The 23,721-nt window shown below is 33.4% G+C and overlaps 1 protein-coding gene across 1 annotated transcript in view; it reads right to left on the bottom strand.

Annotated features, from left to right (window-relative positions):
- Nucleotides 1-23,721, bottom strand: part of LOC127716490 (gamma-aminobutyric acid receptor subunit beta-like) — a 93,042-nt gene that overhangs the window by 42,674 nt on the left and 26,647 nt on the right. Inside the window, exons 4-5 of the mRNA XM_052222717.1 lie at nucleotides 11,279-11,502; nucleotides 1,702-1,784 (exon numbers count right to left, since the gene is read on the bottom strand). Of these exons, the coding sequence (XP_052078677.1) occupies nucleotides 1,702-1,784; nucleotides 11,279-11,502 (307 nt within the window). The remainder of the gene's footprint in view (nucleotides 1-1,701; nucleotides 1,785-11,278; nucleotides 11,503-23,721) is intronic.

Here is a 23,721-nt window from a genome sequence, read left to right as displayed (position 1 = left end):
CGAATTATTCACTTGCCAGTGAATAATTCTTCAGTGTTGTTTCTTATCTTATTTTGACAAACTTGAACCAAACTGGCTGCTAAAATCATTAATGATTGACCAAAAAAAAATCATACTTTATTCTATTTTTATATCTCGTAGCTACTGCCCCTTTAAGTAAGATGGGATAGATGAGTTCAACATAGTCGTTTTACTATGAAAAATCTTAATTGAAAGATTTTAATGTAAAAGAACCGATATGAAATTCGAAAGAATTTAACATAAACTGTTTTAACTATCTTGGTCGTTTATATATTTTAATTTATATACCGAGATTTATTTCAATTTCGGTTAAATTAGAGCAATGTATTAAACCTACTGCGTGTAGAACTGATAGACATTTAACAGAAAATGAAAGTACAAACGGGATGTCTGCAGAGAAATCAATCATTGAAAACAACTCAGATATGTTACGTAAGATTGACGGCTGAAGATAACTCATTTAATCTTAAATGTTCAATTCATCACAGAAAAGAGTCTTGTATAAATACCACACAAATGGAAACGATCTCTCAGATTCCCGATTATCTCTAACCGCGATTGTTATAAATTACTAACAATTTCCGATCCAAAGGAAATCTTCAGTGAGTCTTTATTTCTCATAGAGTTCAGTGTTTTTTCAAGCGATAAGCTAGTATTTCAGCTTATTTATGACTTTTAACTCACACCATGACATCGCAGTCTTCATTATATTGAGTTTGCCAGTAATACTAAAAATTCAATTTTTCATTTATATTTTTTTTAATCTATTCTCTTGTTTTCATTTATAATAAATAAACAAACAGCAGTACTCATGATTATTGTTTATCTTGCTCTTGTCTTATGGAAATTGCCTTCGGGGATTGTACACTTCGTTAGTGTAGCTATTTAGAGTTCATCATAATCTTCAATGATTTATTGTTCATATATATCATTGTAAATTGCATGTAAAATCATGTAATATGTAATGTAGAAGGGAAAATACTGATTTTCCATTTTACGAGAAAGGGTGAGTATGTTTATACATTTTAGAGAGTATGGGCCTAGGCGTAAACTTAAGAAAGCATTACAACAAAACAAAACGCGAGTATATAACAACAAACGTTTATTTATAACCCTCGGAACACAGTTAATTTGAGAAATCAATTTGTGGAACTATCGCTGTGTACTTTTGTAGTTGTCGAAAAAATTGACTTACAGCTGAAATAATTCAATTCATTAAAGGGAATACTATTAGATGTATTTCGGAATGAACGGTATCGCGTGTCCGTCTAATTAAGGAGATCATTAAACAAGTTGCAATGGTTTTTACTATTACACGTTTTATTTTCCTTTCAAAACCAACATAATATGTGACCATAAGAACGGATAGCGCTGATCTTTGCTTCACGAGTCTGTTCCCTTTTTAGGTCTCAATTTGTGTCATATAACTAACAATAATGTAAATAAAACCCAAATAAAAGTATCACTTTTTACGTATGACACTTTGTGTGAAATTTACACGATCGTTATAGTAACAGGTACTGAAAGCCTTCTGTACTAAAGTGGCTCAAAATAAAAAATTAATTTGCTCCTTGCATATTGGTATCAATTTCTACACTTCCATGGGTACTTTGTCTTCTTTCTACTTATTATTACAAATGCAAACATATAATGGAAAGATAATGTGTTGACGATACTTACAACTTTCTATCTCCACTGTACAGTTCTGTATATCTAGAGGGTAATTATGTAAATCCATCATACATGCAAGAGTTGATGTGAACCTGTCAATATAGGAATTTTTATGCATTTAAATTACTGGCAGTTGACTGTTGTCTGACCAATTTAGTATTAGTTTTTTTGTTATGTGTATACTTGACATAAAATAGTGTCCCCCATGAAATATTGTCTCTGGGTCCCCCATGAATTATTGTCTCTGGACAAAATTTCACAGCAATTATGTCCGCAGATAATATTTTATAATTAAATACTGTCCAGGACAAAATTTCATTATGAAAGTGTGTGCTTCTCTTTGAACTATTGGCAAGTTCTTCGAGACAATATCTCACTGTGAAACACTGTCCCTGACAATATTTCACTGTGAATTTTTGTCTATGACAGTATTTCCTTGACAATATCAAAGTATGTCTTCCGTGATACTGCATGTGCAGTTTTTATATTCATAACTAAAAATAGTTGTATCAAAAGTATTTTATATATCAAACAAACACATATTTTGTCATAGGCTGATTTAAAATTTGCTACTCTTAATGATTAAAGTCAAATATGTTAAGTGTACGATATTATACTGTGTAAATTCAAGTAAAGTACTGACAATTAATTTTATTGCGTGAATCCCCTGAGGGGTTCACGCTTATATATTGGCGAGTTTTGGATGTGTCTATGGGCCACTCGATATCTCTCGGCCGGAAGTCGGAATAAAATTCTCGGAACGTCTCGAAAGTTTTCGATTATTTATACAGGTAGCTATCTACGTCTTTGATACGGTCCCTCTATGGCTAGGCTACCACGTGACATTACACCATCAAAGTAAATTGGAAAGTAAACAATAAGGCTAGGTTGCAGTCAATAAATCGTCTAAATATAAGAACCTTTTTGCATTTTCACAAAACATATGTGTTTTTAATAATGTGAATGTTTATAAGTGCTTTGATGTGAAAGTTTCTAAACAAGTATTATGACAACGCAATTATATTTGTTTTAAAACGACCCCTGTACACCGTGTGTATCTAGGTCAATTATAACGTGGTATAATTGTGCATTGTCATGATAACATGTAAACTAATTATGTCTGAAGATTTAACCACGTGTGTATTTTCATCATAGACTAAGCATAGGAGAGAACATTCTTGTTTAAATGTGTATATAAGATCAGAAAACAGAAAGATAATATTATTATCAAAAGTAATCAATTTAATTAATTCAATAGAAATCAAAGAAATATATACAAAATATATACTGCATAATTTATGTTTCTGTAGAAACTAAATATTAAATTGAAGTCAGAGTTGCAATTAAGAAATAAGTATTTATATGACAAGATACTCTGCTTTGGTATTTTTAAATATTCATTTGTAAATAAAACATGCATAATAATTAAATCTGAATAAATCCTTGCATCATACAAAAAAAAATGTTGATAAACAATAATAATTATATTTCTACGTTAATTATTTCCTACCGTTTTAGTAATGTTTTATAAGTAATTTTTATTTATTTTTTTGTATTGTAATATATCCATAAAACATATTTACATATTTGTACCATGGTACGGCTTGAAAATTGTATTCACTGTGTTGCCCAACTATCCTACACGTCTTGATTCATTCACATTATAGATCACATTTCAAACGCACACTATCGGTTTGCGTTCTCAAAAATTCCAATAATACTAATTTCACTCGTGAATGCGCATTTTCGTTTTTCTTATCTAAATTTAGGACACGTCTGTAAGAGATTGACATTTGACTTTCATGCACGGTCATCATTACTTACGGTATTCTGACCTCTAGCTGTTTCTATTTTGTTTCTTTTTTGAGTCACTGTCCTATAATAAACTTTGACCTTTTCGAAAAGCTGAGGATTGTCTACCCAAGGAATAGATTCCTTAACTTTGTAATTTATTTGGCCTTTTAATTTTTTTCATTCGAGTGTCACTGATACTTTTTTGTAGACTGGCGTCTGGCGAACATCATTTTAATTCTGGTATCTTTTTATATCTACATACCTTTTCATATAAATTGGTTATTTTGAGGGTATGTACAGGTATTCATAAAATTTCTGAATTAAGATATTCTTCGGCAAAACCAAGTTTCCCTGTAGAATATTTGAATTGATTTAAGTAAAATCAGGAAATCCTTAAATTTGAGATGTTTTATTAGACCAAAAAAAGTCTCTTTATAAGATGTCCCAATCAGTTGCATGCCACAGGTTTCATTGCACATGGAAATTGGACTTTAGATTTATCTATACAATTAACATCTACCATGAGTACAGACAGCTTCAATAACGAGTTGAGAACATGAAGGTCCATGCAGGAAGCAAAATATAAAGATGTGATAGATAAAATAAGTGCATGCAGAATTCCAGATTATAAAGCAAACTGAGTGCATTAATTTATATTGCGATTGGTTTATGCAATTTGCATAAGTCATCCGGTTTGTAGAAATTGGGATTTGCAAAAGGGTTATCATCGGGAAAATTATGTACATTCCCAAGTACTAAATAAAATAGTCTAGCTTTAAAATGTATATTCAAATAGTAGATGTTAATATACACTTTCAACTGACTTCTTCTAATCACAGTCAATTATTTCAATTCAAAAGCAAACACAAATTCAGCAACAATCTTTTGGTGACCCGGCAGTCAGCGGTCTTAGGTTCACGTATTGCTTTTCTTTTTTTTAAAGAAAGCAACTTGTTATACTTCACGTCAAAATGCCAGATTTTGATTGGTTGATAAGAGAATGATAATGTACTCTATCACATGGCTAAACGTCTTCGTCTCGGTTGACAATGTTTTCTCGTGGTAACAATCTGCTCTATCACCATGATCACCCTCTAAACTATGTATTATAATTATATAATAACATATGTGTGTTAATATCAATAACACTTTAATGATATTATTGTCCAAAATATAAATTTTTATAACCTCCCTTTCATGAGACAAAATTTCATGACAATACCTTCATAAAATATTGTCTCAATATACATAAAATATAACTTTAGATAACATCCCTAAAACGAGACCAAAATGAAATTACTATCTCTCTACGGAAAATTTTCTAATAAAGACATTTTGTCTTTCCCTGAACAATTTTTCATGGATAGGGACAAAATATAACGATACATAATAATGTCTTGGGGACAATATTTCTTAGAAAAATACTTAGCTTTATCTATCATTTAGTATGTATTCATGTGGTCATATTTATAAATTAACTGTTTAAAAAACATTGAATTGTTAGAAATACTAGTGATTTCTATTCCAGGGATAGATTACATTAGCTGTATTTGGCAAAACTGTTCGGAATTTTGGGTCCCCAATACTCTTCAACTTTGTACTTTATTTGGCCTTTTATTATTTTTTTATTCGAGGGTCAGTGATGAGTCTTTTGAAGACGAAACGCTCGCTTGGCGTACAAATTATAAGCCTGGTATCTTTGATGAGTTTTTTTTATGCCTATGCTAGAAACGGAAGGAAATGGTGTATCAATTCATCACACAACACGTCACTTCAAACACATGACGAAAAGATGTTAGTCATCGTTATTTTAAATGAATAAAGAACCAATGGTTGTTTTCATATGACAAAAAAAAAGCAGTGGTTTAAAGAAATGGTTCAGGTTTTCCAACTATCGTTGAGAACCCGCAATTATAAAATTACTAGTATGAAAGAAAGATATGTATCAAAATGTAGGAACCATTACGAGCGACCAGTTTAATAACAAACATAACTTCCGAGTGGACAACCTTAAAACAGAACTAAAACCTGAAACATTTTAAAGTTTTGAGTCAATTGACCATTACTGGGCTTTTAAAGTGCAATTCAATCGATAAACTAACTGTATGAAGGCGATGAAAAAGGAATGTACAATAAGAAGACACTGAAACACTGATAGTCATTATGAATAATACTATTATCAACATTATTTTACAGAAGATAATCGTGTAATTCGATTGTTTAAGATCCGATAGAATCAAATAAGAAATACACCTAAGGACTGAAGTCCGTTACCTATGCGTTGTAGAAATACTTAGATCGACCACTTTGGTTGGGTTGGTGAATTTAAATTTGAAACCCCGTGAATGGTTACTTTTAAGTTCAACTGTTCTTGGAGATAAACAAAAATATCTGCTTAATCTTCAGACCTTATCATGGTTACCAAGTATTCCCAGGATATCAGGACCAATCAAAATTAATTGTCTATTTTTAAGATGCATTTCCTTACCTAGATTTACCAATTTATTTATTGGTAACCTTATTGTTTAACATTCGATTTCATAAAACAGTTTTCAATAAACATCAAACAAAGCGTCCATCAATTAGTTATCAGGAATGTAGAAATCTTGAAACAGACACATAATAATAATACACAACAGTCACATGTAATAAATCTTCTTTGGATTAAGTTATTAAATCTGATCAGTTACTTTTAGTTACTGTTTTTTGTACAAAAATTTGATGTATTAGTAATTATTTCGAATAATCTTCTTACTTCTCTGAAACTGAGGTATATATGTTCTTTAATATTCAAACTGAAGGTCTTTTTACCAATAAGTCATTATTCAAACGTGACATTAGCACCATGTGTTACTATCGTCAAAACCGTTCAATTTCTCTCTTAGTTTGTGATGAATTCTCAATTAGTGTACCCTTTGTAGGTTATTGTTTTTTTCTTCAGACACAGTGGTATGGAACTTGATGTCATCAGCTTCAGTCAGTTCTTATAGTGGAAACAATCCCGTTCGAATCAATGATGCACAATACTCGTAGGACTTAACATGCAGCTTAATCAGATTGTTACTGTAATCAGTATGATGGCCTTGGGTCAATGTTCTTAACAGAACCTTTGAAAATTAATAGTGCCATATTTTGATCAACATCTTCCTTTTAAATATAAATCATTTTTCTTTATTTGATTATATTGAGATGTTGATTCCTTTAAGTCTAACAAAAGAATGAATTTCTTTTGAAAATTATTTGTCGTTCATTCAGTGACGGTGAATATCTATTAGTTTACAATTCAATCTTTGTTTACATCTGGTAAATTCATTTCAAAAGACAACAATTCTGGATAAATTAAGTTTACACAGCTGTTTTCCTTGTGGTTAAAGTCATCTGATATTGAGTCGTTCGTGCCTATCAGCATAAATATCCAAACACAAAATTACGGGCAAATAGAAGGATCTAGAATGAATGAATATATAATAAGGTCTACATACAACGAGTTGTATTGTGGAATATTATCGGTTTAAAGTATTTTCTCAAGACAGCAGTGTAAACTTGTATTGACAAAAATATACTACCTTTTTCGACTCTAGTCTGGTCTATCAATTGTTTGATTAAAATGCTTTTGTTCATATACGAATCTCTTTTTGGTGGAACAGCTATTATATTCGTGCAACCACTTTAACAAACATTTTCCAATTATTTTATTTAGATCATTATACATTAACAGATAGGTCAGATGTAGATAAGCTATAAATCGTGAAAGTGTCTACATTTAAGGTAACACGATACCGAATGGCATATCTCCCGATTTCTAAACTTTTTGGCATACTGGCACTTTGAATCGAGTTATATCAGAATATGAAATAAAAAAAATGGGGGTCACCATTTTTTTGTTGTTGTAATTTTTATAAGAAAACATCACTTTTGGCGACTAATTTACATAGATATATAGGGAAAATGCATTTTTTTTAACTTATTTTTTTTAGATTTTTCAATGGATGGCTGTGTTCTTATATACGAAGAAAGACTAAAAACTAACATAATATCCAGGATTGTATACTGAATCCATGCATGTATATGTCACCATCCTTGTTTTTTTAGATACATTGCTTCAAAGTTGACCGATACGCTTAGAATTTGACAAAAAACGTATGACGTTACTGAATACAGATTAACGTTATTTTTATTCAGAGGTATTGAAAAAAAAATATGTAACGGGATCTGAACGGTGTTTGTTATTTTATTTTCATTCCCCCTGTCGTAAATTTCCTAATAATTCAATATAACATTCGACCGAGTTAATTTTATTTCGTCCTAACTGGGTGCACGTTTAGCTTTTCAAAACTGAATCTTCAACTTACCCTTACAAACTACACAATGGTGATGTCACCGATGTATCCATGCATTTGATGGAAACTAGGATGGAAAGTTGTCTCATTGACAATCATACCACATCTCCTTATTTCAAAATGGATTGCGTTTTCTCCTGAAATTCAAGAAGTTTAAAGACTAACAAATACGTGCTAGGAGACTGAAATATGTTGCTGTTTTTTATAATCTGACATTTGTTGTGAACATGTGATGTTATAATTTGATTGATTTAATACTTGCCATACTAAATATACTTATTATATTTCCAATTCAAAAGACCAATGAATCTTTACTAAAACTACAAATTAGCAGTAAAACAATACTCGTCTATCTTACATTAGTCACGTGTTATCTAGATGTCTTTGGTTTTGTGTGTCGTTAATTCGCCAATTGCTGCTTTATTGTATATCCCACATTTCCATTTATGCACACAAAGAAATAACAACCCTTTTAATTTACATAAACACTTGTAGACTTGTCCTTATAACGCTTCGAATACTCTCGGGCTTTTCCCGACGCCTATGTGAGCAATATGCCACTCCCCCTAAAGGCTCTTTTGCTAATCGTCTGTGAGTCGTTTTGTCTCCCCACTTTGTGCAAAGGTGCGTTTCTTTATCATCTGTTCCTGTACATCACGTCGAACTCAAAACACCAAAAACACACACATCCCCGAAGACCAAAGTGCAAATTAATATGAATCTAAAATCAGCATGATTTTAAGATCTCGTTGTATTTTTGTCCCCAGCGCGATGCGTTGTGGGGGACAAAGAAATACTGGGTGTCCGTCCGTTTGTCCGTCCGGTCTTGTTAGCTCTCTCACGTGTACAAGTCTTGCCAGATTTTTATAAAACTTATATATTAAGTTTATATCAGCATTGACGCTGACAAGTTTGAAAATAAGTTTTTATTTTTATAAGAGTTACAAATGTATGCCCCTTGGAAATATTAATTATATGGAAAATTGCATTTGTAAAAGCTTTCACGTGTACAATTTTTGCCAGATCTTTAAATGATTTATATCATTTATATCAAAGGTTTATATCAGCATTGTCCTGGATAATTTCGATAGTCAGTGCCGATCAAATATTTTATTAAAAGATTTATGCCCCTATGAAATATTAATTATTTCGGACTTTGCATTGCATTTGCTCTCAAGCCTACATTTCTCTATTGACGATATTTATAAAAATAAATCAACGAACAAACAAATTTGTTTAAGTTATAATGACCATTGACAGATACAATATGTACAACGCGGGAAAAAAGGGGGAGCGATTGGAACTCTGTTCTTTCAATCAGTTTGTTTTTGCCGTTTGAATAAATAGGTTAATGAAAATATCTTTTATAACTTGTTTGCGTTCGAAGCGCTTTTCTGGATTTACCTCAATCGAAGCACCGATCATTCGTTTATTGTGGGGCCACATGTTCTTAATGAATCGTTTGATTGTAAATTTCGAGAAAATAATTTATTTCAGAATGGAATTGCTAGAAAAAAATGTAACGGGATCTGAATAGTTTAATTATATTTCGTCCAAACCGAGTACACATTTAGTGTTGAAATCCCATATGTTTAAGCCTTTATTAACTTTCTCCTTATTCCGATGTTGCTGTCCTGTGTAGACTGTGCTTATACGATTACAATGCTAGTAGTTTATTTTAAACAAGCTTCCGGAACCATATCGGACTTCTTCTGTACAGTCCAATAAATTTCAAATACAGTTTACACTTGAAACATAGGGAAAGTTGTTCGGCCAAATAGACAAGTTCAACTACCCTTCTTTTTTCATTCCATGCAAACACACCATTTTCTGTCTGAGTTTATACGTCTGCTTGTACGGTGGTTTTTCCCCCCGAAAAATTCTATCGGTACTCTTTTCCAAATAATTTTCCTTTTTCTATTTTGCTAACGACGTTTTTCGGTAACCATTTAAAAACGAATGGGCTTCTTAGCGGAATTTTGCATTAATTGTGGTACAATTCCCGTATTTTCACACATTATCATGCGTTTCTATAATTTCGATTTCTACTTTCAAAACAAAATTTCATCGGGGAACGGCGTGCATCATTAATAAGAATGTATTGCCAAAAAAAAACCAACCAAGAATAAAAAGCTCAGTCTGTTATGCAGAATGCGAGGAAGACGACGAAGCAACCTTTGTCAAATAACGTATTGCATCAAATCCCTCGACACTCTGCATCTATGCAAAGCTACTTTTAAAAATGTTTATAAAAAACAAAAGGTTAATTTATTATTTGAATTTCACATAAGTGTGATTTTTGTTCTTTCATTTGAATAGCATCTATGTAAAGTGTTTGTTTTGTGATTAAATATGATTCGTATAGAAAGCGACGCTTCAAGTACTGAATGAAGATATTTTTAATATAAAATCATATATATTTGAAAATTTGAAATAAATACACATTTATCTTTCAAATATTTTATACCAGACTGAGGCAAAATGTTTGTTTAATTCGTTCAAAGTTATTATAAAACTTCAGGTTTTACGTTTGCCGTCAATTTCATGGATGTCGACAACAGCAGGAACGACAACTCGTGGCGTAACGTCATTCGGTATCGTGTACAACCTTAAAAGACTAAGTGTTTTGCATCAATGCGTTACTAATCGATAATAATCATTATAAATTAAACGCATCAACTGAGAAAAAAAACATGCAATGTCTTGTAGACTTGATTTAATGTCCAGACCTTACCATCAATTTTTTTATTCTTCTTCACATAAGAGTACAGATTTTATGTCAGTCATGTTGGTATTGATTTTAGATGTTAAAATTTTTATTTAGTATTGATCACTAGAATTTTGAAATTTATTTTGATTCATTTGATTTTTGATGAAAATGATTGATTTCACTTTGACAAATTACTATCTATTATAACAAATTTTTAGCTACTTAGAACATGAATATAAATAACTAAGCCTTCAAAGTTCTAGTTCATAGAAAATAAACAAAAATGTTGCGTTATTAAATTTTTTTTGTATAAATATTGAGAATAATATCAAAAGGGTTTAAACAGATGAGCTAAATCTTAAGCCAACTTTGCATGTGGAACTTCATGTTTAGTTTTTATTGACATAAAAAAGTTAATAACTTAAAAATAATTCGGGTTTAAATTTACACTACTCATGTTAGAATGTACCCTTGAAGACTGACAGTCCACTAGTGATAGCAATATAAAATTAATGATAAGAATTTCAAAGGGAAACATTTGAATAATCTATTGAATCCACAGTTCGATCAATTTAATTTAAGAGTGGTCCTCTTTATAATTTGTATCGAATATGCAACCAAAAGGTTATAATAAATCCTGACCATTATTTAAAACCGATAAAACATTAGTTGAGGAATCATTAAATCAATTATAGAAGATCATTGTACTAACAGTTCTTGTCTACTCTTGATGTGTTCCTACCTCATTCCATAAACAACTGATCCATTATCATGTAATCGAATCATCTTATTTTTCTCAGTTATATCGTGCAGAAACGAGTTTTTATCATTTGCAAAAAATGTATCTGGCACCCAGATTTTCTCAGCAAATTCCCCAGTGAGTGTCATGCTTGATACATCGTAACTGTCAAAGGAAAGCCTGTCATCTAGCCAATACTGGTTCAAATGGATTGTTATAGTGTAATCCTAAAACATCAAAATATTACATTATATTTTTGTAAAGTAAAATAAATCATTTATTTTTTCTGTGTATAATATAGGATATCATAAGTTGTTCTTATAGCACTTGTAGAAAAATAGATGAGGAAATAAAGTAGCTTCCGCATGTCATGTTTCAAGTCTGCAAAGTACCTTGGTAGTATTGTCAGTTCATACATGAGATATAATGAACATACCAAAAACATATGCAACAATGTAAATCAGACCATTGAATTTCTTAAACATATTCCGAACCTCACTATAAATACAATGTAAGACCCCATTAAGGAAACTGCATGGAAATCATCTCTAGTTAGACCAACATTTGAGTATGCATGCACAGTCAGGAACCCTTCCAGCAGAACAATAAACACCGGATGGAAATGGTACACAGAAAAGCAGCAAGATACGTCGCTAGCAGATATTAAAACACCTTATCTGTCAGTGACCTGCTTACCCAACTTGAATGGAAAACCCTTGGAGTGTGTCTTTTTATGTTGTAATGTTACACTACTGTCTCAGGTTAAGGTGAAGGTTGGCGCCTGTTAAAACGTTTAAACCAGCTGCATTTTTATGCACCTGTCCTAAGTCAGGAGCCTGTTGTTCAGTGGTTGTCGTTTGTAGGTGTGGTTCATGGGTGTTTCTCGTTTCTCGTTTTATATAGATTAGATCGTTGGTTTTCCTGTTTGAATTGTTTTGGGGCCCTTTATAGCTTGCTGTTCGGTGTGAGCCAAAGCTCCGTGTTGAAGGCCGTACTTTGACCTATAATTGTTAACTTTTTATACATTGTGACTTGGAAGGAGAGTTGTCTCATTGGCACTCATACCACATCTTCTTATTTATATAGTATACAATTCTATAAAAAAAAAAAAGTGGCGTCATGAGTTTTTATCTATGATGTACGACCTATATAAAATAATATCTATTATGTACGACCTATATAAAATAATATCGTAATTATATTGATAAGGTGATGGTCATCATCAGTTTGAAATATTGCATGGTGTTTTCCCGTGTTTTTTTTTATAATCGATGCTTTTAATTTGAAGAAATGATCCAGCTGACTTTAGGTTCATTGTCGTGTTGAATTGGTATGTCCCTTTTGCACAACGTAAGGCCATCGTGAGGGCATCTTGTCACATTTGTCTTTATTTCGTGTGATCACCGGTGCCATCGGGCATTTTTCGACTCAAGAAGACAATATGAAACAGATGTTTCCCGATTGTCTTAGGAGGCAACACGATTACGTGAAGCCCTCCCAATAACATCGCGATAGGACCACGGTGTCGGTAAAGACAACCAAATTTGACATTCACATGTATAGCAGACATATAAAAGGCCAGCCTAAAAGCATCTTCTCAGACTGTCCTGAGCAACTCTACAGAACAGAAGCGTGTGTAACTCCCAAAGTTTCAATCACAATTCAGTTCCTGCAGAATGGCATACGTTGAGGAAGAAGACAACCGGGAAAAAGAAGGCAGCAGCATTACTTCTTTAGATGCATCTCAGAGAACATGATATGAAACAATTACAAATCCCAGGTATATAACCTTAGCCATATTTGGCACAATTTTTTGGAATTTTGGGTCATCAATGCTCTTCATCTTTGTTTGGCTTTCTTTGCTATTTTGACCTGAGCGTCACTGGTGAGCTGAGAAAAGATGGCAATTTCCACACTGATGTGGTGCTCTGGATGGCAAGAAAGTGGCGGTCACCTGTCCTTGGAATACTGGCTCTGTGTACAGAAACAATTAAGGATTTCTTATCCATTGTTCTCATGGCCCTGGTCGACGCAGACTACAATTTTCTCTGGATTGATGTCGGCTCTTATGGTTCCAGCAACGATTCCAGTATCTTCAATGGGTCAGAAAGGAAGGAAGGCCTGTAAAGTCCGAACAACACTCTGGTATTCAATCTCCCTGAAGAGAAGTGTCTACCCGGTAATAACGTGCCTGTCCAATACTACATAGTATTCAGGCAAACAGGTTCTGAGTTTTGCTGAGGACCATGAACAGAGGCCAGAGACATGCAGATAAATCATCACAACTTGTGAAATCCTTCAAAATCTCGTTAGACTGAAATCTCCAGCCACCCACAACAACCGGATGGACTAGGAAGACCATAACCAGAATGTCATCTCAGGGACATGGAGAAATGACAAAGCACTTCTGGATGTTTACCATTAGAGGGCAAGGCACACTGGAACTAAGGATGGGAGGCAAATTAGAAGATACATTGGTAAATATTTAACCTCAAAGGCAGGTTGCCATGGCAGTACAGGATGATCATGTAATTATTCACACACAGCAGTGACAGAAAAATCAATACATAGACAATGATATTGTGATGATGAACAAATTATTTTCACATATTGCATTGGAACTTAAAGCAAAATGTGTATGGAGTTATAAATTTTGCTTTTGAAATTTTAATTGAAAATAACTTTAATATCAAAATCAGAATAACTTGTAAAGTAAGGATAAAGGACCAAAAAATTAGGTAATTAAACTAAATTTCCGACAATCGACTGAAGATTTTATGCCATCGGGATGTCTCTTGATGACTTCGTGACCTAGTTCGAACGCATCGTACTCAAGACAAGACAAGACAATTTTATTCTTTAAAACCATTGTATACACATTGGTACAAAGAATGAAATAATAATACATAGTATACAAAATAAATTGTGCACATGACAAGATATGAATGTTACAATTACTATACAAGATCATTTAGTTATTATAATAGAAAAACAGATAGACAAAGGCTAACCAGGAAGACCTGCTAATGAATTTATAACCTTTATAAATTTACATATATTTTTTAACTTATTTCTATGTGTTGTTTGTAATAATTTACAAAATTTAATTACATTTACTCTGTTACAATAACAATTATCCAAAAACAGTTTTCTTGAGTCGTCTAGGGATCTACAATTCAGAAGAAAGTGAAATTCGTCACCTAATTCTTGACATTGACATAAATACTCTGAATACGACGTTGTTTAGCCATCATGTGGCCTTAGTGTGTCCTACGGGTAAATATCTTAATAAAAATTCACATCTTTGTATTGCCTTCGTGTGTCCTACGGGTAAATATCTTAATAAAAATTCACATCTTTGTGTTGCCTTCGTGTGTGGTTCGGATGCCATCTCGTGAACTTCTGTAAGCATGTTACTTGCTTCGGGTGATGATTGGCTGTTGACCAAGTTCGGTGCCATCTTCGCGCGAAATTCAAGTTTCCATATTCGTGTGTCCATCTGGTGTCAATTTCGGGACATTGTGACGCCTGCATTAATAATTACTGTCATAAATTAAAATTGTATGCAACATAAGCGGCTAAACTCCTTTTATCAGATTTAACACATTATCATCCAGACCTTGACCACTTGGTCAGTACGATAGGTGTCGACAGCAAAGCAGGTTATGCTAACTTTTCCCAAAATTTTGATGTCACAAACAGTTTTATACAGTAGTATTCCTAATACAGCTTTGAGTGCTCTCTGTTTATAAACAATGATACGTTTTTAACCGTTTTTCTACTCTTGTTGCTTTCATTTGCAAATCAATGTCTTATCCAATGAGTTATAGAAGGTAGTTCGATGTCTTTTATTAGATAGGGATTACACTAGTTATGATTGTTTCGACGCGATGTTTTAACTAACCAATCGATGATGAATATGCAATCAATCAATTGTTCGTGATTGAATAGGAATAATTTTCAATTGGAGACATGCCTTTAATTCTAGTTCAATACCAAAACATTTATATAAGGTAGGGTAATCTTTCAGAAACTGCTAAAGAGACTTTTTCACCATATAAAGTCAACCATTTTAAACATTTATAACAAAATGCAGTTCCCATGAGATGCAAGCAAATGACGAGACATAGTGATGCGGAGTGTTTTGATTGAGTGAATATTCCTGGTTTAAACATTATTCAGCAAGCACATTTTTTCTATTGTATTGTTTTTTAACAGTTGTCGGAATGCCACCACTGACTCAAATTATTGGACTAAGAAAGAAAATACGAATTAAAAATCTTTCAACGATATTTGATTATAATTTCCCACAAGATTGACTGAGGTGTGGAAATATGGTCACATTGACTTCTCCCGTTCCGGTAGTAAAACTCTTGCTTAAGTGGAGCGTCTGTTTGGCTGTGCAGGATGTATAGATAGTATCTATAAGATACCTGTGAAGAGAGTGCCATGCTCTGCATGTAAAAGAACCATTGCAACAACTCTTTGGTGGTCCGTAGGTGGCCTTCTTGAAAGCGCTCCTACAATATGCGTCTCTATATTTTTTTCTGCCGCCTTTCCAACATAAAATCATTTCCAATGTCAAATTTCCTGCCGTCATTCCGGATCGGTTAACCTTGCAGAACTTACTAATTTTATTATAAAAAAAGATGTGGTATGATACGAAATATAATACAGAACTGAAAGGAAAGTAATGGTAAAACATACATAGACAAGAATAGATCCGATACGAATGGTTGTTGAGAGACATTCTTTTTTTTTATTTCAAGACATACCTCCGACCTTTTGTTTGTTATTTTCATTGTGAAATAATAGGTCAGGGATAAAACCAAAACATCATTTTGTATGATTTCTAATCAACTTCTTTTCGCACATACCACATTGAATCCAAATATATCTTCAAAGCTCACAACTATCAACCACGTTCCTACATACCATATTGACATCAGAATCTTTAGCGTTAAATATTACAACAATGGACCACATAAGGCTCATTAATACATACCATATTGACTTCAGATATAACGTCAAATATTACAACAATGGACCACAAAAGGCCCATTAATACATACCATATTGACTTCAGATATGACGTCAAAGCTTACAACAATGGACCACATAAGGCCCATTAATACATACCATATTGACTTTAGATATAGCGTCAAATCTTAAAACAATGGACCACATAAGGCCCATTAATACAAACCATATTGACTTCAGATATAGCGTCAAAGCTTACAACAATGGACCACATAAGGCCCATTAATACATACCATGCATATTGACTTTAGATATAGCGTCAACTCTTACAACAATGGACCACATAAGGCTCATAAATACATACCATATTGATTTCAGATATAGCGTCAAAGCTTACAACAATGGACCACATAAGGCATATTAATACATACCATATTGACTTCAGATATAGCGTCAAAGCTTACAACAATAGACCACATAAGGCTCATTAATACATACCATATTGATTTCAGATATAGCGTCAACTCTTACAACAATGGACCACATAAGGCTCATTAAAACATACCATATTGATTTCAGATATAGCGTCAAAGCTTACAATAATGGACCACATAAGGCACATTAATACATACCATATTGACTTCAGATAAAGCGTCAAAGCTTACAACAATAGAACACATAAGCCCCATTAATACATACCATGTTGACTTCATATATGACGTCAAAGCTTACAACAATGGACCACATAAGGCCCATTAATACATATCATATTAACTTCAGATATAGCATCAAATCTTACAACAATGGACCACATAAGGCCCATTAATACATACCATATTGACTTCAGATATAGCATCAGATCTTACAACAATGGACCACATAAGGCTCATTAATACATACCATATTGACTTCAGATATAGCATCAAATCTTACAACAATGGACCACAAAAGGGCCATTAATACATACCATATTGACTTCAGATATAGCATCAAATCTTACAACAATGGACCACATAAGGCTCATTAATACATACCATATTGACTTCAGATATAGAGTCAAATCTTACAACAATGGACCACATAAGGCACATTAATACATACCATATTGACTTCAGGTATAGCGTCAAGGCTTACAACAATGGACCACATAAGGCCCATTAATACATACCATATTGACTTCAGATATGACGTCAAAGCTTACAACAATGGACCACATAAGGCCCATTAATACATACCATATTGACTTCAGATATAGCGTCAAGGCTTACAACAATGGACCACATAAGGCCCATTAATACATACCATGCATATTGACTTTAGATATAGCGTCAACTCTTACAACAATGGACCACATAAGGCTCATTAATACATACCATATTGATTTCAGATATAACGTCAAAGCTTACAACAATGGACCACATAAGGCATATTAATACATACCATATTGACTTCAGATATAGCGTCAAAGCTTACAACAATAGACCACATAAGGCTCATTAATACATACCATATTGATTTCAGATATAGCGTCAACTCTTACAACAATGGACCACATAAGGCTCATTAATACATACCATATTGATTTCAGATATAGCGTCAAAGCTTACAATAATGGACCACATAAGGCACATTAATACAAAACATATTGACTTCAGATATAGCGTCAAAGCTTACAACAATAGACCACATAAGCCCCATTAATACATACCATGTTGACTTCAGATATGACGTCAAAGCTTACAACAATGGACCACATAAGGCCCATTAATACATATCATATTAACTTCAGATATAGCATCAAATCTTACAACAATGGACCACATAAGGCCCATTAATACATACCATATTGACTTCAGATATAGCATCAGATCTTACAACAATGGACCACATAAGGCTCATTAATACATACCATATTGACTTCAGATATAGCATCAAATCTTACAACAATGGACCACAAAAGGGCCATTAATACATACCATATTGACTTCAGATATAGCATCAAATCTTACAACAATGGACCACATAAGGCTCATTAATACATACCATATTGACTTCAGATATAGAGTCAAATCTTACAACAATGGACCACATAAGGCACATTAATACATACCATATTGACTTCAGGTATAGCGTCAAGGCTTACAACAATGGACCACATAAGGCCCATTAATACATACCATGTTGACTTCAGATATAGCATCAAATCTTACAACAATGGACCACAAAAGGGCCATTGATACATACCATATTGACTTCAGATATAGCGTCAACTCTTACAACAATGGACCACATAAGGCTCATTAATACATACCATATTGACTTCAGATATAGCGTCAAAGCTTACAACAATGGACCACATAAGGCACATTGATACATACCATATTGACTTCAGATATAGCGTCAAAGCTTACAACAATGGACCACATAAGGCCCATTAATACATAACCATATTGACTTCAGATATAGCATCAAATCTTACAACAATGGACCACAAAAGGGCCATTAATACATACCATATTGACTTCAGATATAGCATCAAATCTTACAACAATGGACCACAAAAGGGCCATTAATACATATCATATTGACTTCAGATATAGCATCAAATCTTACAACAATGGACCACATAAGGCCCATTAATAAATACCACATTGACCTCAGATATAGCATCAAATCTTACAACAATGGACCACATAAGGCTCATTAATACATACCATATTGACTTCAGATATAGCATCAAATCTTACAACAATGGACCACATAAGGCTCATTAATACATACCATATTGACTTCAGATATAGCATCAAATCTTACAACAATGGACCACAAAAGGGCCATTTATACATACCATATTGACTTTAGATATAGCATCAAATCTTACAACAATGGACCACATAAGGCTCATTAATACATACCATATTGACTTCAGATATTGCATCAAAGCTTACAACAATGGACCACATAAGGCACATTAATACATACCATATTGACTTCAGATATATCGTCAAAGCTTACAACAATGGACCACATAAGGCCCATTAATACATACCATATTGACTTCAGATATAACATCAAATCTTACAACAATGGACCACAAAAGGGCCATTAATACATACCATATTGACTTCAGATATAGCGTCAACTTTTACAACAATGGACCACATAAGGCTCATTAATACATACCATATTGACTTCAGATATAGCGTCAAAGCTTAGAACAATGGACCACACAAGGCACATTAATACATACGATATTGACTTCAGATATAGCGTCAAAGCTTAAAATAATGGACCAAATAAGGCCCATTAATACATACCATATTGACTTCAGATATATCGTCAAAGCTTACAACAATGGACCACATAAGGCCCATTAATACATACCATATTGACTTCAGATATAACATCAAATCTTACAACAATGGACCACAAAAGGGCCATTAATACATACCATATTGACTTCAGATATAGCGTCAACTTTTACAACAATGGACCACATAAGGCTCATTAATACATACCATATTGACTTCAGATATAGCGTCAAAGCTTAGAACAATGGACCACACAAGGCACATTAATACATACCATATTGACTTCAGATATAGCGTCAAAGCTTAAAATAATGGACCAAATAAGGCCCATTAATACATACCATATTGACTTCAGATATGACGTCAAAGCTTACAACAATGGACCACATAAGGCCCATTAATACATACCATATTGACTTTAGATATAGCGTCAAATCTTACAACAATGGACCACATAAGGCCCATTAATACAAACCATATTGACTTCAGATATAGCGTCAAAGCTTACAACAATGGACCACATAAGGCCCATTAATACATACCATGCATATTGACTTTAGATATAGCGTCAACTCTTACAACAATGGACCACATAAGGCTCATAAATACATACCATATTGATTTCAGATATAGCGTCAAAGCTTACAACAATGGACCACATAAGGCATATTAATACATACCATATTGACTTCAGATATAGCGTCAAAGCTTACAACAATAGACCACATAAGGCTCATTAATACATACCATATTGATTTCAGATATAGCGTCAACTCTTACAACAATGGACCACATAAGGCTCATTAATACATAACATATTGATTTCAGATATAGCGTCAAAGCTTACAATAATGGACCACATAAGGCACATTAATACATACCATATTGACTTCAGATAAAGCGTCAAAGCTTACAACAATAGAACACATAAGCCCCATTAATACATACCATGTTGACTTCAGATATGACGTCAAAGCTTACAACAATGGACCACATAAGGCCCATTAATACATATCATATTAACTTCAGATATAGCATCAAATCTTACAACAATGGACCACATAAGGCCCATTAATACATACCATATTGACTTCAGATATAGCATCAGATCTTACAACAATGGACCACATAAGGCTCATTAATACATACCATATTGACTTCAGATATAGCATCAAATCTTACAACAATGGACCACAAAAGGGCCATTAATACATACCATATTGACTTCAGATATAGCATCAAATCTTACAACAATGGACCACATAAGGCTCATTAATACATACCATATTGACTTCAGATATAGAGTCAAATCTTACAACAATGGACCACATAAGGCACATAAATACATACCATATTGACTTCAGGTATAGCGTCGAGGCTTACAACAATGGACCACATAAGGCCCATTAATACATACCATATTGACTTCAGATATGACGTCAAAGCTTACAACAATGGACCACATAAGGCCCATTAATACATACCATATTGACTTCAGATATAGCGTCAAGGCTTACAACAATGGACCACATAAGGCCCATTAATACATACCATGCATATTGACTTTAGATATAGCGTCAACTCTTACAACAATGGACCACATAAGGCTCATTAATACATACCATATTGATTTCAGATATAACGTCAAAGCTTACAACAATGGACCACATAAGGCATATTAATACATACCATATTGACTTCAGATATAGCGTCAAAGCTTACAACAATAGACCACATAAGGCTCATTAATACATACCATATTGATTTCAGATATAGCGTCAACTCTTACAACAATGGACCACATAAGGCTCATTAATACATACCATATTGATTTCAGATATAGCGTCAAAGCTTACAATAATGGACCACATAAGGCACATTAATACATACCATATTGACTTCAGGTATAGCGTCAAGGCTTACAACAATGGACCACATAAGGCCCATTAATACATACCATGTTGACTTCAGATATAGCATCAAATCTTACAACAATGGACCACAAAAGGGCCATTGATACATACCATATTGACTTCAGATATAGCGTCAACTCTTACAACAATGGACCACATAAGGCTCATTAATACATACCATATTGACTTCAGATATAGCGTCAAAGCTTACAACAATGGACCACATAAGGCACATTGATACATACCATATTGACTTCAGATATAGCGTCAAAGCTTACAACAATGGACCACATAAGGCCCATTAATACATAACCATATTGACTTCAGATATAGCATCAAATCTTACAACAATGGACCACAAAAGGGCCATTAATACATACCATATTGACTTCAGATATAGCATCAAATCTTACAACAATGGACCACAAAAGGGCCATTAATACATATCATATTGACTTCAGATATAGCATCAAATCTTACAACAATGGACCACATAAGGCCCATTAATAAATACCACATTGACCTCAGATATAGCATCAAATCTTACAACAATGGACCACATAAGGCTCATTAATACATACCATATTGACTTCAGATATAGCATCAAATCTTACAACAATGGACCACATACGGCTCATTAATACATACCATATTGACTTCAGATATAGCATCAAATCTTACAACAATGGACCACAAAAGGGCCATTTATACATACCATATTGACTTCAGATATAGCATCAAATCTTACAACAATGGACCACATAAGGCTCATTAATACATACCATATTGACTTCAGATATTGCATCAAAGCTTACAACAATGGACCACATAAGGCACATTAATACATACCATATTGACTTCAGATATATCGTCAAAGCTTACAACAATGGACCACATAAGGCCCATTAATACATACCATATTGACTTCAGATATAACATCAAATCTTACAACAATGGACCACAAAAGGGCCATTAATACATACCATATTGACTTCAGATATAGCGTCAACTTTTACAACAATGGACCACATAAGGCTCATTAATACATACCATATTGACTTCAGATATAGCGTCAAAGCTTAGAACAATGGACCACACAAGGCACATTAATACATACCATATTGACTTCAGATATAGCGTCAAAGCTTAAAATAATGGACCAAATAAGGCCCATTAATACATACCATATTGACTTCAGATACAGCATCAAATCTTACAACAATGGACCACAAAAGGGCTATTAATACATACCATATTGACTTCAGATATAGCGTCAAAGCTTACAACAATGGACCACATAAGGCCCATTAATACATACCATATTGACTTCAGATATTGCGTCAAAGCTTACAACAATGGACCACATAAGGCACATTAATACATACCATATTGACTTCAGATATAACGTCAAGGCTTACAACAATGGACCACATAAGGCCCATTAATACAAACCATATTGACTTCAGATATAGCGTCAAATCTTACAACAATGGACCACAAAAGGCCCATTTAAACATACCATATTGACTTCAGATATAGCATCAAATCTTACAACAATGGACCACATAAGGCCCATTAATACATACCATATTGACTTCAGATATTGCGTCAAAGCTTACAACAATGGACCACATAAGGCCCATTAATACATACCATATTGACTTCAGATATAGCATCAAATCTTACAACAATGGACCACATAAGGCTCATTAATACATACCATATTGACTTCAGATATGACGTCAAAGCTTACAACAATGGACCACATAAGGCCCATTAATACATACCATATTGACTTCAGATATAGCATCAAATCTTACAACAATGGACCACATAAGGCTCATTAATACATACCATATTGACTTCAGATATAGAGTCAAATCTTACAACAATGGACCACATAAGGCACATTAATACATACCATATTGACTTCAGGTATAGCGTCAAAGCTTACAACAATGGACCACATAAGGCCCATTAATACATACCATGTTGACTTCAGATATAGCATCAAATCTTACAACAATGGACCACAAAAGGGCCATTGATACATACCATATTGACTTCAGATATAGCGTCAACTCTTACAACAATGGACCACATAAGGCTCATTAATACATACCATATTGACTTCAGATATAGCGTCAAAGCTTACAACAATGGACCACATAAGGCACATTGATACATACCATATTGACTTCAGATATAGCGTCAAAGCTTACAACAATGGACCACATAAGGC

Source organism: Mytilus californianus, unplaced genomic scaffold (genome assembly GCF_021869535.1).
Source record: "Mytilus californianus isolate M0D057914Y unplaced genomic scaffold, xbMytCali1.0.p SCAF_9, whole genome shotgun sequence".
NCBI classification, from domain to species: Eukaryota; Metazoa; Mollusca; class Bivalvia; order Mytilida; family Mytilidae; genus Mytilus; species Mytilus californianus.
Note: the sequence above shows the minus strand (reverse complement) of the source record. Positions and strands in the feature narration are given on the sequence as shown.